Below are 15,712 nucleotides of genomic sequence, written 5' to 3'. Positions count from 1 at the left end.
AATTGTATCTTGACGATCCATTAAAACGACTCCATTTGGATAATGAGCTCGATGGGGCTAGTCCTGTCTTTGCCTCCAGAGGCCGTGATTCTTCTACCGTCTCAACTATCCTGCTGGCAGGTTTTTCGCTGACCCGAGAATGTATTGGCCACTTGAATCTGTTATAAATTACCGGTCTGGAAATAAATATCGTATCTGGGTCCCCAGTAAGTAACAGATGCGAGTGCAGAGTGAGATAAATGCGTTTTGGATGCAAACCTCTTTCCTATTGCTCACAGGCGGATGGAGGCAGGCCCAGTGCTGGATGGCAGTTGATCTGCATGCTGTATAGGTGGGACTTAAATGAACTCAAAATTCTTTTAAGGTTAGGAAGTTTTCTGTACCAGCTCCTGGCAAATCCCAGAGGCACCCCAATCGAGCAGTTCATTTCCTTTTATCACCACTGCTGAGGCATCTCGCTCATGGTTAGAATGTTTTCTCTTTGGAGACTATGTGGGTTCTTGGAGGCCAGATAGAGTCTCTTTACTCAGAAGCAGCATGCAACGCACGCATTCGATATGCATTTATTAAGGCCGGTGGCCCAGGCAGATGTTTCTGGTTGGGGGCACAGCCATGAGCAAGGCCGATACAGCCCTGCCTGCTGGAGCTCTCATTCAGCTGGGGAAACAGACAATGAGCATGTCAATAAGCAAAGACCATTATGCCATTTGGTGATAAGTTCCCTAAAAAAGGTAAACCAGAGAAAGCAGAAAGAGGCCGACAAGGTGGCCAGGAAAGGGCTCCCTGGGGAGGCAACTGACAACCGGAGAGAAGCCTGGATGGAGGGAGAAAGCAAACCACTCGGTTAGCTGGGGGCAGACACAGTGGGCACCAGGAATGGCCGGTGCTAAGCCCTCCAGATCAGCGGTCCCCAACCTTTTTGGCACCAGGGACCGGTGCTCCGATGAGAATCTAATACCTGATGATCTGAGGTGGAGCTGGCGCTGGGGAGCATCTGCAAATACAGAAGAAACTTCGCTCACTGCCCACCGCTCACCTCCTGCTGTGTGGCCCTGTTCCTAACAGGCCACGGACAGGTACCGGTCCACAGCCCAAGGGTTGAAGACTCTTCCTCTAGATGGAAACATGATTGCTGTTTCTGAAGAAGAGCAAGATAGCCAGTGGGGAGCCAGAGTGAGAGTGGTAGGAAAACTGAGACTATTGTTGAGGGGCGAGATGGGAATAAGAGGGATGCTGGGATGTCCAAACTTGGTTTACGAGGCCAGTTGGACCAGCACGACCTCAGAAGACACTTCCCTGGCCTCCTCGGCTGAGTCAGCTCTCCATGAGAGTCCCACAGAGCCTCACATCTTTCTTTACCCCTGTTTATTGATGTCTATAAGCTGCTCAGAGGCAGAGCCCGCATCCATCTGGTTAATTTTTTATATCTAGTGCCTTGTACATAGTAGTAGATTCTCAGTTAATACCTGTTGATTGAATTTTGAATGACTGAGAGAACCAATGAATGAACAAACTAGTGAACCCAAATCATTTAAACTCACAATTGAAATGTGAATTTCTTGCTCAGAATTTCATCTAATTTCAAGCACACTAGAATCTTCTAAATCAGTTTCTTCCAGAGGGTCTTTCCTCGTCTGACCCATGCCCCAAGCTCGCCTCAAAGACATATTTCTTCCTGTATGCCACCAACCAGCCTTTGCTGAAAACTGTACTCAGCTCTAGAGAAAAGCACAAAAAATTAAGTGCAGCACATATTGTAAGTGTGTTCACTGGGCATATACAAAGCCCTGCAGGATTGCTCAGAGGAAAGGAGGTCTCATTTGAAGTGTGGGAAGCTGGGACATAGGCTACATGTGCTTGTGGGAGGGGAACAGAGGGACAACTGGAAATGAGGCTGAAGATGAGAATGGAGGCGGATGATTAGTCCCGAGCTGAGGCATTTGGACATTACTATGCAGGCAATGGGGAACCATCTCAGGCTCTTATGTGGGGAAGTAACATAATTAGATGTGCACTGGGAAGTTCACTCTGGCAGGAAGCAGATGGGATGCAGCATCCGACTGGAGGCAGGGAGGCCAGCAAGAACCTGGTGCCAGGACTATAAGAAGTGATGATGGGATGACTGAAGAGAGTGAACTTGATAAACCGTATCTTTTTATGTTGTCAGTACTATTTTCTGTTCCCAAACCTAATCAAGAAAACTTCCAGAGTCTAATTCTTCCTGGGAACCTGAGAAACCCTGTCCATCTTGACTCGTAAGAACAGATAGCGCTTGTACCTCTCACTTTCCTTCCTACCTCCCATATCTCAGAGAAGAGCCCAGTTACTACACGAATGGACAGAGCAGGGAAGCAGAGGGGAGGAAGGCTTACCATCTCAGGACTACCAGTGCAGACTTTTAGTTGCGGTAGGCACTCAACAGATGTTTGCCAGAGAAACAATAAAATAACAATAATAGCAAAGACATATGTTAAATCTTAAAATAGTGCCTGGCGTATAGTAACTGCCATATAGTAACTCATTTAATTCTAACAGCACTGCTGTCATGTAAATACTATTAGCCTCATATAGCAGCAAAAAATCAATCGAGGCATAAGGAGTCTAAGGAACTTGCCCCAGACCTCATAGCCTATAAGGGGCACAGCCGGGATTCAAACCCAGGAAGTGAGGTCCAGAGTCTGCACACATAACTACCATGCTATGCTGCCTTTCTAGTTGTACCCTCAACAGCTTATTTATTGAGCATTGCTCTGAGTTTCACACTGTACTAGGCTCCACGAAAATTTTTTTTAAACTTAGGAGGCAGTGTTTGTCCCCAGGAAGGTGACAATCTCACTAAGAAGATAAGACCACTCAGAGAGTTAGGTGGAGTGGTGAATCCAAAGTTCTAGTCATAATATTGGCCTTGGGTTGGAACTGACAGTCAACCCAAGCATTACTAGAAATGCCCAGTAATTCAAAGGTACTAAATATTTATGGAGCAAATGGAAGACTGAGTTAAAGAAGTTCACAGGGAACTCAGACTAGTCTTTGAGTCTGAAAATGGATCCAGAATTTCAGAAATGCTATGTCTCTTTCACCATATACCACATGGATAGCCATTTTGGCTTAGTTCCTGAAGAAGGGGGCCTTGATGCCACTCATCTCCCTTAGCGGGACAGAAAGAGTGATCACCAGTGCTTAACGGAAAAATAGGTATTCATCAAACTGTGGGACTTATTTTCTTCTGAGATGGTTAATCATAAAGGAAAGTGGATTTCAAGATTGTCAGCAACCTCTCCACCAATGGACTCCATGATTGATATCTGTGTTTTCTCTTTTCAATTTTTCCATCCATTTATTCAGTCATTTATTCATTCGATAAATGCTAATTACATTCAATGTTACGTACTAAATGCAGATCCGTCTCCAAAATTTGAACTCCTACCTAATATGATATACTTCTCTGTAACAAGAAAGGGGTCATGTCCAGGCAAAAGAGATCATCTTCCACCTTTTCCCCAGTGATTAGGATTATGGGGAACCAGAGCCCAGCAGGGCCTATCGGAGTATTCCAAAACGTACACGGAAATCAGAAACTGGCTGATTCTCTGAATCGGAAAGTGGCTTTATCAGTCTCTAGGTCACACCTACAGGGGTCTTCCCCAGTGAACAGGATTTCAATTCCAAGCCGGCCATGTCGTGCACAGAGGCAGTGTAGCACCTGTTCCAATTTTCTTTTCTAATTGTCACTAATGCAAGGAGCCAACGATACAATTATTTTCATCTCTCGGGTGTCCTACAGGGCCTCACACAGTGTTCTGCATGCAATCGTGGCTCAGGAAAGACTTTTTTGGCAGTTGATGTCCCACAGAAACCTGAAAATTCCTTCTCTATCTCTTTCTGGGTGCATGGGCATAAGTGATGCCCACTTGATTTTTGCTCCCAGTCCACTGGCTCCAAGGTGATCCTATATGGGCACCTTACAACTATAGTAAGATAGTAATAGCTAACATTTAGTGATTTACTAAGCACTTTATATACATTATCTTATTTAATCTTTGCCACTTCTCTGGGAAATGTCTAATGCTATTCTCATTTTGCCTATGAGGAAGTCATATTCTGGAAAGGATTATGATGTTATGCTATTTGTGAGCTTTGATGAGAAGTTCTTCACCATGCTTTTCTCTGTTATCCAGGGATACCATCGACCTCGACACTACATTGCAACTCAAGGTAAGTACCCTCCTTTTTCTCTAAAGAGCCCTTGCCCTTCACTGGAAGAGAAGAATGAGCTTCTGCCAGCAAAGAAGCCACACAGGAATAGGGCTGGAGAGCCTGCAGAGGTCTTGAGATTGTTCACTTGTTTGTTTGAGAAGGAAGGAGGTGACAAGTTCAGCTATAGGGGGAAGGAACGTGAGTGAGAGAAGGAAGAGGTGTCATTAGGAAATGGTCAGGCTGGACAGACCAAAGACATTAGGCTCACGTGGGTGCCATCGATATCCACCACCCAGAAGTGGAGCTAATGGTGCCTTATCTCCTCGATGATGCGTGCCCAGAAGAGAGAAGGAGCCAGTTGTCCTAGAAAGCAACTTGGCAGTATGCCATCAGAGGCTGAAAACCATCATGCCTCTCAACCCTCTGGGAAGAAATCCTGTGGATAATTATGTATGTGGACAGTGACATAGATAAAGATAGTCTTCACAGTGTTATCTGTAATAGGAAAAAAGTGAAAAATCTTAAGTGCCTAACCACTTGTAGATTAGTTAAAGTGTGATATTTTTCTATTGTGGAAAATTATGCAGCTATGAAAAATATGCTTAGTAAGAATTTGTAAGGGCATGGGAAAATTCATACAATAGTAAATATATGCATATACATACACATACATGTATGTATATGTGTGTGCATATATATATACACACACAAAAATAGCATTCAAATTTTTATATGAAATACACATATTAGCCTTGTACTTTTATAATTGATGAAGACCCAGGACTTCGAAAGAAAAATTTCCAAGGAAATTGCTTTGGATTCTCAGATTCTCTCTCTCATTTCTTGTCTACTCTTTTCCCCTTTCTCTCTGGGCTCCAGATGAATGCTTCTAGCGTTTATCAAGCTCAAGGTTGGGCATCTTTTGTTTGATGCTCTCAGCATCCGGCTCCTGGCAGCTCTCTGCTCTCCCGCCCTCCCTACCCCCGTTTCCTCCCTGTCTCTCATTGAGGTTCCGAAACCCGATTTGTAGGAAAACTCCCTTAAGCTATATTAGTAACCCATAATATTGTCCAGATAAGGTGATGGGTCAGGGCGAAAATGGGGCTCATGGTGGCAAAGGTCTGAGAAGGAGGACAAGCGAGGGGACAGAGGAAGCTGTCAGTATTTCCAGTGGATGCTGCAAATCTTGCAAGTTCAGAAAGTGGTTTTCTTATCCATACGCTGACCTCCCACGCCTCGGGTCCCAGCCTCAGCGACGTGGGTGTCCCAAAGAGAATCCCCTGGCCACACTCTTGCTCTTCCACGTGGAGTCTTAACTGACCTTGGCGGCCTCTGGGCACTTGCAGTCTTTGACCCTGACACCTTCTCTGTTGGCAGGTCCAATGCAAGAGACCGTAAAGGACTTTTGGAGAATGATCTGGCAGGAGAACTCAGCCAGCATCGTCATGGTCACAAACCTCGTGGAAGTGGGCAGGGTAAGCCCCTCCTCCTGCAGTTGCCCGGATGGAGGATGCTGGCGTTGCACTCCTGAGCATGTCTCTATTTCGTGCATTGTGCCAAGTGCCTCCTGTCCAACATTTCACCCTCACGGCCACCTACGAAGGAGAAATCCTCACTCCTCTTTGATACTCGGGGAATGTCCTTTCCCTTCGAACCCTCCTCATTTCTTTCTCAACCTTCACCCTCTGTTGATGACATCATCTCATATAGTTTGGGGAACTTAAAGCCACCAGACATGAACTCCGTCATCGTCACACCACAAAGCTGCCATCCTGCTTGCATCTACAACCATCTTCTCATTCTTTCCCTCTATTATCAGGTCGAACCATAAAAATGGCTGTTTTGCTTGACCCCCCCGCCTCCATGGTAGAATTTCAGCCGTTTCTTGTGGCTCAGCCTAATACTAGGGAAGAAGTGACTCTTGCCCTTTCAAAGGCAATCCCAGTGCCTTGAATCACAGATTCCACTCAAGAATTTTCTCATTTCCTCGCTCACTCGAAAAACAATTCTCTTTCTCATTGCTAGATGTTTGTACACAAACATCCTGAGTACCTTCCCCTTTAAAAATATAAAACAGGCGAACGAAAATGGCTCTCTTGTCCCCACTTTTCTGCCAGATTCTAAGACTCACACACAGGTTCTGTCTCTTCACTCCTGTTCTCTTCTGCCCACTCCAGCGTTGCTCTTCCCTTCATTCCACCCACAGCGATGCTGTCAACATCACCAGCATCCTTCATGTTGACAAGTCCCACAGCCACTTCTCTCTTCTCATCGTATTCAACCTCCCAGCAGCATTTGAACCTTTGCTTCCTGATCTCTAAACCTCCATGTTCTTCAGAGTTCAGGCCTTGGCCTCCCACTCTGCCCTCTCTCAGCTTCCCCCTATGTGGTCCTCAGCTGCTCCTTGGGCTTAGAAACGGGGCTGCTATTCTCAGCTTGCTGTTACTTACTTGGTAAACTGTGGCATGTGGGTGGGTGGGCTGCTGAGTTTATAGGCACAGTGCACACATACAGTAGAATTAAGAGGGCCTCTTTATGTATTAGCTAACTAAGGAAGGGGCAGGTAAGTTTTTGTTTTAGCAAGAACCAGATAGATAATCCGTTAAAATAATGCCAGCCTCCAAGATAATGGGAAAGGGAGGATCTGGGCTGGGAGTCATAATCCAATAAAGGACTGTGGACATTTCATAGCCTAATAAGAATTTAGGGCCAGGAGAGACTTTATCCTTGAGTTCACTCTTATCTAGTCCATTCCTCAATTCCTCAGTTTTACAGATGGGGGAAGAGACCAAAGGAGTAGACTAACTATTCTGAAGTCACCCAGCCAGAAGCCGGGCATGACCTCCAACTCTCGACTCTCATTCTAGTGCTCATGGTCCCTCTACTTGAGACTACTCCCTAGGGACTGAGGCCCAGGCTGTGGCTTTTGTGGACAAAAAGCCAACCCAGGATTTAAGAATTCAGAGACAAGTTCCAGCCTCTTCTATAACATCCCATGCTGGAGATAGGTCCCCCTGACAGACAGATCATGGATTTCATTTGGATTTGGGGAGGAAACAGGAGAGCAATCTTTTAATGGAATTGCTGCTACGAGCCAAGCACTGTGTCAGATCCTACTGTACATTACTTCGTTTTATCTCACAATTGTCTGAGACAATGTGTTCCTGGTAATTAATCAGACGCCCTAGCTTTGCATCCTGGCTGCATCCCTTCCTAGCAGCTGACTTTGAGCAATTTCCTTAGCTTTCCGGTCCTTCTGATTCCTCGTCTGTAAAATGGGGATAATAATGGTATCTACTTCATATGGTTGTAGTGATAGTAATTAAAATAATACATGTGAAGTATTTGCAAAAAGCCATCGTAAACGGTGCTAGACATAGTAAGTGGTCAGTGTCAGCTAGCGTCATCAATAGAAGCTGAGGTTCAGAGAGGTTCCAGCACTTTCTGGAAGCTGCACAGCTGCTGAGTGTTAGAACGAAGCAATGCATCCATCTGCCTCCAAAGCTTGTTGTGCCTCTACCAGCGTTTCCCTAAGTGGGTTCCATGGGATGCTAGTCTGCAGGATGCTTAGTGAGAAGAGGGTTCCATGGTTAAATACGTTTGGGAAATGCTGTGTACTCTTTGCCCCTTTTGGAGAGTCAAAAAACACATTAGCATTAGCACATTAAACCAGCCGAGTAGTCCTGTAGCAAAGTGGCCTGTTTAATAACTTTGTTTAACCCGGCATTTCCCAAACTCATTTGACCACAAAACCTTTTTTTGTTTGTTTTTTGTTTCTTGTTTTTTTTTACCTAACACCTATTAGCACCCAGCGGAACACACTGTGGGAAATGCCACTCTAGGCCGTGCTGCGTCCCCCGGAATGGTAATGCTTTTGTTCTTTTAAGGGGAAAACAATGATCTCTTTCTTCCTGCGGAGTGTGACTTAGAGTCAAATGTGGGAATGGCTTGTTCGCAGCGTCTGCACCCACCGCCCGGGCAGAGGGCAGTGGCCAAGTCTTCCCTCTGAGCCCAGCGCCTTCCAGTCTTTTATCCCAGCTAAGAGCCTTTCTCCTTCCAGCCCCCGATTACCAGCTCTTAATATTAATGCCCCGCCCCCAACCACTTCTGCTTCCACCTCCTCACTATCTCCCACCTTTTATTCTCATCTCTGCTCAGCTGATACCACTCAGATGCCCCAGCCTGATCTATCATTCAGCCAAAGGTAGAAAACTGGCCGCGTGACCTTGGACAAGTCACCAAACCTCCAAACTTGAGTATTATTTTCATCTCTAAATTGGGGAATAACACCACTTGCCTATCTCACCTGGATCTATTTGATCACTTAGTGTGATAATAGATTTGAAAATTATAAGGAGCTCTGCAAAAGAAGATGCTACCATTATTTCTAATGGCTCCCACTCCTCTGGGAGTGAGCTTGGCCTGTGCACTTTGAAGATCCCTGGCCAGCTGAAAACCCCTTGGACCGAAATTCTACCAAAGTCACCCTTGGGTTTATTTGAACGGGAAGGCCAGAGGAGGTGGCTGCTCACACTCAGCCACCTGCTCATATGTCCTCGCCTCTGTCCTTCCTCACAGGTGAAGTGTGTGCGATACTGGCCGGATGACACAGAGGTCTATGGAGACATTAAAGTCACTCTGATTGAAACGGAGCCTCTAGCAGAATACGTCATACGCACCTTCACGGTCCAGAAGGTAAGCTTCCCTGTGGCTGTGGGCAGCCCATACACTAGGGACTTCAGTGCTTCAGCTTGTTTGTGCATTCAGGACCCACAATGAGTGAGGGAATGCTCTGCTCCCATCCTGTGCTCAGCACCAGGAAGAGATCAGCGATCGAGTTAGATGTGGATCCCATTTTAAAGGACCCCACCTCCAGCAAGAGGGATAAACAGAATTCAACAGACAAATAAATGGAATAATGACACATGTGATCAAAGCCATGAAAGAAACATGCCATGAGTGGAGACAGAAGATGAGGTGGTCAGAGAGGGCCTCCTGGAGGAGGAGGCATTTAGGCAGACAGTGAAGGCTGAGAAGGAGCCAGCCAAGGGAAGAGTGGGAGGAATTGTATCCCAGGCAAAGGAAAAGAAACATGCAGCACAAAGGAAATGAAGATTTGAGCATATTCTAGGCCTATGGTTCTCAACTGGGGTGATTTTATCCCACAGAGGACCTTTAGCAATGCCTGGAGACATTTTTATTTGTCAAAACAGGGGAAGGATGGGTGCTACTGGCACCTAGGGGTGAAGGCCACAGATGCTGATGAACATCTTGCAATGCACGGGACGGCCCAGCCCCCAACAACAAAGAATTATCCAGCCCACAATGTCAATATTGTCGGGGTTGAGAAATACTGGTCTAGGCATGGAAAGGAGGCCAGGGTAGCAGGAGCTGAAGCAAGAATGAGATTGCAGATTATTATCATTATCAAAGTTATAATTTAATTATTATATAACCATTGTGATGATATCATTACCACTATAAGTATAGCTGACATTTATTGAGCACTTACTAACCCAAGTAAATTTCTAAATGCCTTGCATAAATTAACTCATTTAATCCTCCCAACAACTCCTTGAGGTGGATACTATTATTACTCCCATTATACAGATGAAAAAATGTTAGGCACAGAGCACTGATGTTAGTTGCCCAAAGTTGCCCAGCTGCAAGGTAGTTGAACCAGGATTCACACGTCAGCTTCTGGCTCACACTTTATTGTCACTTTTACTATATACCATAGTTACCATTTTCTAAAAGCGACAGCATTAATGGACCAAGTGGCCACAGGCCCGAGGGTGCAGCAGCGCTGGGGACTTCAGTTCTTCAAGAGCTGTGCCACTGGGGTTTGATAAGTCCTTGTGAGGGCCAAAGCTGGCCCATGCACAGTGCCATTCCTACAGGTATGGTTGTGGTGCAGGACACACGGTTTGCTCCTGGCAGCACCCCCTCCAACTCTCATGCTCCTAAGGGCCTGTGTATGCAGACTCAGGTGAAGAGACAGGAGGGAAGGGTGCCCTCCACTGCCAGGGGGAAAACAACAGGTACGTCAGTATGGCCTTAGGTCAGATTCCTTAGAAGCAGAGCCTGAGACAAGGATTCAGATGCCCATGGTATATCAAGGGACCACTCTCAAAAGAAATTTGTAAGAGAGGGAAGCAGAAGAGGGAGGGTGAGTCTAGCTTAGGCCTGATTCGTGGGAGCTTCTGGAGCATAAACCACACCATAGAGTTGGCCCCCTTGCCCCAGTCAGGCACTGAGGAGTAACTTCCGGGGTGAGCCGGCTCCTGTCAGCTGAGGCCCCTTGTCCAGAAAAGGGAGCATCTATGAATCACTAGCAGCCAATACTGCTGCAGCTGAGGCCTGGGACACAGCCCAACAAAAGAGGATCTGGGTAGGGCACCCATCTCATCTACCACATGTACAGTTAGTGCCGAGAATGAGACGGGTGACTGGGGACGTGGCAGCCCATCTCGGCACCCAGAACCTAAGCAGGGAGGCCTTGGAAAATTGCCATCAGTTCAGCAGGTCGAGGACTCAGTTTTTTTCTGATTGTCTCTTTGTTTTTCTTTCGAACGATCACAAGGGAAGATGTTACCCCTAGGAAGACGCCCTTGAAAGACCCAATGGGCCTCAGAGAATTAACTCAGCCGGCCTCTCCAAAGCGCGAAGGCAGGCACTCAGCAAACACTGTCTGGGTTACTAGCACAGAATCAGTTCCTAAGCCGGAGACCTAGAAACAATGAACAGGAAGCAGTGTCAGCCTTTGAAGAGAGCACAGTCCCATCAGGGACTCAATAAATAGTCACAGGACACGTGGTGAGGGCTTGAACAAGGGCTTCCCAGGGCTGAGTTGATTCAGAGTATGGAATGAAAAACTCCAAGTATTCTTGAAACTTTTCTCTTCTCCTGCGTCAGCCTGTCGGTCAGTGTCTTAACCCAAGCCTTTGTTCACTCCTGTCCGGCCAGACTCTCCAGCAGCCTGCTCACAGGGCTCTCAGCCTCTAGAATTGCCGTGTCTTCGTTTGGCTTTCTGAGAGGCAGAGCCATCACTGAGGGATAACCCTCAGTGAATATTTTTTAACTGAAAGAACAAATAATTGTGCATGCTTCCTATTCAGTGACCTCCAAACACCTGCAGGAGATTGCTAAGGGGGAAAAAGGAGGAGGGGGCACTGCATAAAGAAAGGCTCAGAGGTGTGACCCGACCGCGGAGTAGTCAGAGAGCTGCTATTTGGCCTGCGGGGTGTCTGTATGAGAGGTGACAAGAGAGGAAGGGGACTGATGACGCATTTGAGGGAGAACTCTGAAGAGAAGGGGACTGAGGAAGGAGCAGAGCAGTAGTGTGGTCTCAGCTGGAGACCAGCATCAGCCTGATCCCACTGGGGTATGAATTGTACCACAGAGTGGATCCCTTCTTGAGACAAGAGGCCTTACGTACAGCCGTTAACTCTTAGGATAACCCATCATCCTGGTTTTTGCCCAGGACCATCCTGAATTTAGCACTGAAGGTCCCGCATCCTGGGAAACCCCTCAGTCCTAGGTGGACTGACAGAGTCGGTCGGTCATTCTAACACCCCTCTCAGTCACTGAATGCCAGCTGCCCGCCCCACCCAAGGGAGGTGGTGCCTGTCGGGCTGAGAGCAGTTCTCTGAAGAAGAGTAAGTGTGAGCTGTCTGCAGCCAAGACTCAAAGTAGCTGGGGCGTGTGCACTGGTTCAGGAAATGGGATCTGGATGGGCACCAATCGTGCCCTGTACACGGCCCCTAACACACCCACCCAAATCCATCCTCCACATAGCAGCCCGAGTGGTCCTCCTAAAATGCAAGCCTGATGCACTGTCCCTTCTGTGCAACCATATGGGCAACCTCCCTATAGCTCCCCAGTGCCTCTGGGATAAAGTCCAAAGGCCTGAAAGTGGAAAGCAGGGCCCTCCAGCATCCAGCACCCGCCCAGCTTCCCGCCCCCGATCCTGCTGTCCATCCTTGCCTGTCTTCCACTCTCCTCTGGAGCTGCCTTGGGCTGTTTGTGATTCTGTGCACGTATCATGCTATTTCCTGTCCCCACGCTTTCCCTGTGCTGCCCCTTAGACTAAGGTTCCCTCCATCTCTTCACCTGCGTAACACCCAGGCATCCGTGTACCGTAGTGCTTAGGAGGGCAGACTGTGGAGCCCAACCACCAGGGATTTGCAGCTTACCAATTGTGTGACCTTGGGCATATTACTTAACTTTGCTTAGCCTCAATTTCCTCATCTGTGAAAAGGAGATAGCAATATGAGAATTGGTATGAGGATCCAGTGAATTAGTACACTGAAGTGTTCTGAGAGTGGCAAGCACATAGTCTATGCTTAATAAATGTTAGCCATTATTTTCACTATTGATATGTTTCAAGACTCAGGTCAGGTTATCACCTCTTCCAGGAAGCCTTCTCTGATTTCTCCTCTCCCCAGATGGGGTTAGCTGACACTCCTCTGTGCCCTTTAATAGAATTATTCATTTCAGAGCCTGCCTCTCCAACTAAACCATGAGCGTTTCTAAAGAGAGAGACTGTGGTTTTTACTTCCACCTTCCTAGTGCCTAACACAAGGCTGAGCACGGATAACCCTCAGTGAATATTTTTTAACTGAAAGAACAAATAATTGTGCATGCTTCCTATTCAGTGACCTCCAAACACCTGCAGGAGATTGCTAAGGGGGAAAAAGGAGGAGGGGGCACTGCATAAAGAAAGGCTCAGAGGTGTGACCCGACCGCGGAGTAGTCAGAGAGCTGCTATTTGGCCTGCGGGGTGTCTGTATGAGAGGTGACGAGAGAGGAAGGGGACTGATTGGAGCTCTAGGCCCCACCGCCCCATCAGTCAGAGAAGCTTTGCTTTTATTTGTTCCATCGTTTATGATTCTAAATAAGAATCTAATTAATAAAGAAGTCCGATAACATTTTTTATTCGAAAGCCGTGGAGACGAGATAGACAGGATTGGACAGCTGAAGGACACCAGACTCAACCACTGAAAGGCCCCGTGTTCCTCCCAAAATGATTCGAAGTTGGTGTTTAAGGCCAACATTTCTCTGAATCTGTTCTGCTACATACAATTTCCATGAAACACTTGTCAAAAGAGCGACCCTGGGTAAACGCTGTGGGTATTAAAATGCCGCCCCCCGCTGGAGATTCAGAACGTGTATTAGCGCCCCAAAGGCTCTGAAAAGTCCTCTAGTAAATCAGTCACTTTCACGATATCTACTTCCCAAGTTCCCAGACGTAACAGATGCAGAATCCCTCTGTGTGGTAACCCCTGATCACCCTCTACAGGCCTTGATCTGCCTGACAGCAGGGAGGCTGGCTCCCCAGTGCAGCAACCGTGGTTCCCAGGGGTGCTGGGTGTGGGCAGCAGCTGGAGGAACAGAGGCCCGTTCTCTCCTCAGAAAGGCTACCATGAGATCCGGGAGCTCCGCCTCTTCCACTTCACCAGCTGGCCCGACCACGGCGTCCCCTGCTACGCCACCGGCCTCCTGGGCTTCGTCCGCCAGGTCAAGTTCCTCAACCCCCCTGAAGCCGGGCCCATCGTGGTCCACTGCAGGTAAGTGGAAGGCCCCCCACCCCAGACAAGGGAGCCTCTGCAGCTCTGCTGTCGTGCTATGGGGGATGACACCTTGTGGCCCTGATTCTTTGCCGTGGACTCCCCTGCTGGCGTCTGCTGTGTCCAGCCCTCTGATGAGACCCAGCTCCTGGAGTCTCACGAGAACAACAGAAGAGTAGCAGTCTCAGGCGTTATCGCTGTCGCTCTGACACAGTAATGCTCCCCGGAGACAAGGGCTTGGCATTGACAGTGAACTGCCTGTGTACTTCGCCCACATTAGTTCGTTTACTTCTCGCCGACCCTGAGAGGTGGGCATCACTATCACTCCCATTTTACAGGTAAGAAAACTGAGGTACTAAGATGGTAGACACTTCACTCGGGTCACGCCGGTGTGCACTGGCAGAGCTGCGACATCTAACGTGCTTTTCTCCAGACGCTCACCCTCAGCTCCTAGGCACAGCAGCGGGGCGTCTCGGTGGAAGCGTGCTTCTTTTTGTTTCTATGACTTTAAAAATCAATTGCTGGCCTGTAGCGGCCTTATTAGAGAATAAATGGATTGCGTCAGATTTCACCGTGTCGTGGAGAAGAGATATTTTCAGCTCTGACATAGAAAGTCACTTTGGGATGGACTGGCACATCTTTGAATCCTCCTAAATGGAGATGAAGTATCACGTCGTGGGCACGAAGAACGGGAGGAGGGTGGACGTCCAGACCCCAAGTCCAGCTAGCCTGCATCCTGCCCTTCCTTCCCAATGCCTTCTTCTCCAGTGTGACCGTGGACCAACCCATCGTTCAGACACTGCATGTGCAGGTGATCTCATCCCTGCCCTGGCAGTGCCATGTCAGTCAAGGTCATGAGTCACGTTGAGGAGAGATGCCATAAACTGTAGGTGCCTCAGAGCTGGCCCTTTCTCACCGGGCATCCACTTTCCCTCCCCGCATCATCGAGGTGGGAATTAGAAACCCCATCCTTGACATCGAGTTTCTAATTCCTCCCTGTCAGTCTTCACTTCCCAAATGATACACATGTGAGGCAAATGTTTTGTCTGCCTCTGGCTCACCGCCATGACTTTGGAACCCAGCACTGAGTCTCGACTTCTTTTGCCATTTTGTACTTGATCTGAGATTCTCCTAAAGGAAGCCACCGGCAATCAGAATCAAATACATTATCAGGAGAGTTGATAACCGGACCGGGGTCCCAGGGCCGTGCTGGATACTTTAGAGACAGACTATATTCGTTCATCACGTGAGGAAAACTCATGCCTCCGTGTCGTGTAAGCACGCATTAGGGGCTCTATTATTATTAGAGGAAGTGTAACAGCACAAACTCTGGAGCCAGACTGCCTGGGTCGAAGTCCCAGCTCTACCACGTGCTGGCTCTGTGACCTCAGGCGAGGTAAGCCCTCTGCGCCTCAGTTTGCTCACCTGTAGAATGGGATGAGACATTCCCTAATGGCCTCGTAAGAGAATTAATAGGTAACGTTGGTGAAGGACATAGAACAAGGCCCGGCACTTTGTCAGTGCTAACTGAGCGTATGATAAAGGCAGGCAACAAAAATGAGCCATTCCTAATAAAATAGCCCCGGAAGCAAGCATTACGCTCCCATTTTACAAAAGAGAGAGATCAGAGGCTCTCAGTCAGGTCACTTGCTCAGATCTCTAGGCAGCGTTGAGATGCAGACTGTTCTGTCTGCCCCCTGCAGTGTACCGCCTCTTTGTGGGGTTATCGGGCACAGAGCTAACGGCAAGGGGCCTCCCCAGGGCCAGCCCCACACAGACCATTGTTCTTCCTTCTAGCGCTGGAGCCGGGAGGACTGGCTGCTTCATCGCCATCGATACCATGCTCGACATGGCCGAGAACGAAGGGGTGGTGGACATCTTCAACTGCGTGCGTGAGCTCCGGGCCCAGAGGGTCAACCTTGTGCAGACGGAGGTGGGTCCTGGGG

At 48.0% G+C, this 15,712-nt stretch overlaps 1 protein-coding gene across 2 annotated transcripts in view; it reads left to right on the top strand.

Annotated features, from left to right (window-relative positions):
• PTPRT (protein tyrosine phosphatase receptor type T) overlaps positions 1–15,712 on the top strand; it is a 937,324-nt gene that overhangs the window by 891,982 nt on the left and 29,630 nt on the right. For both annotated transcript variants that reach the window (XM_039864357.1, XM_039864356.1), the window contains 5 exons: positions 4,179–4,215; positions 5,575–5,672; positions 8,776–8,892; positions 13,612–13,766; positions 15,564–15,699. In XM_039864357.1, coding sequence (XP_039720291.1) covers positions 4,179–4,215; positions 5,575–5,672; positions 8,776–8,892; positions 13,612–13,766; positions 15,564–15,699 — 543 coding nt within the window. The remainder of the gene's footprint in view (positions 1–4,178; positions 4,216–5,574; positions 5,673–8,775; positions 8,893–13,611; positions 13,767–15,563; positions 15,700–15,712) is intronic.

Source organism: Pteropus medius, unplaced genomic scaffold, assembly GCF_902729225.1.
Source record: "Pteropus medius unplaced genomic scaffold, Ma_sr-lr_union100, whole genome shotgun sequence".
In the NCBI taxonomy this organism is placed as follows: domain Eukaryota; kingdom Metazoa; phylum Chordata; class Mammalia; order Chiroptera; family Pteropodidae; genus Pteropus; species Pteropus medius.
The sequence above is the reverse complement of the archived record's forward strand: the minus strand, read 5'-3'. Positions and strand labels throughout refer to the sequence as shown.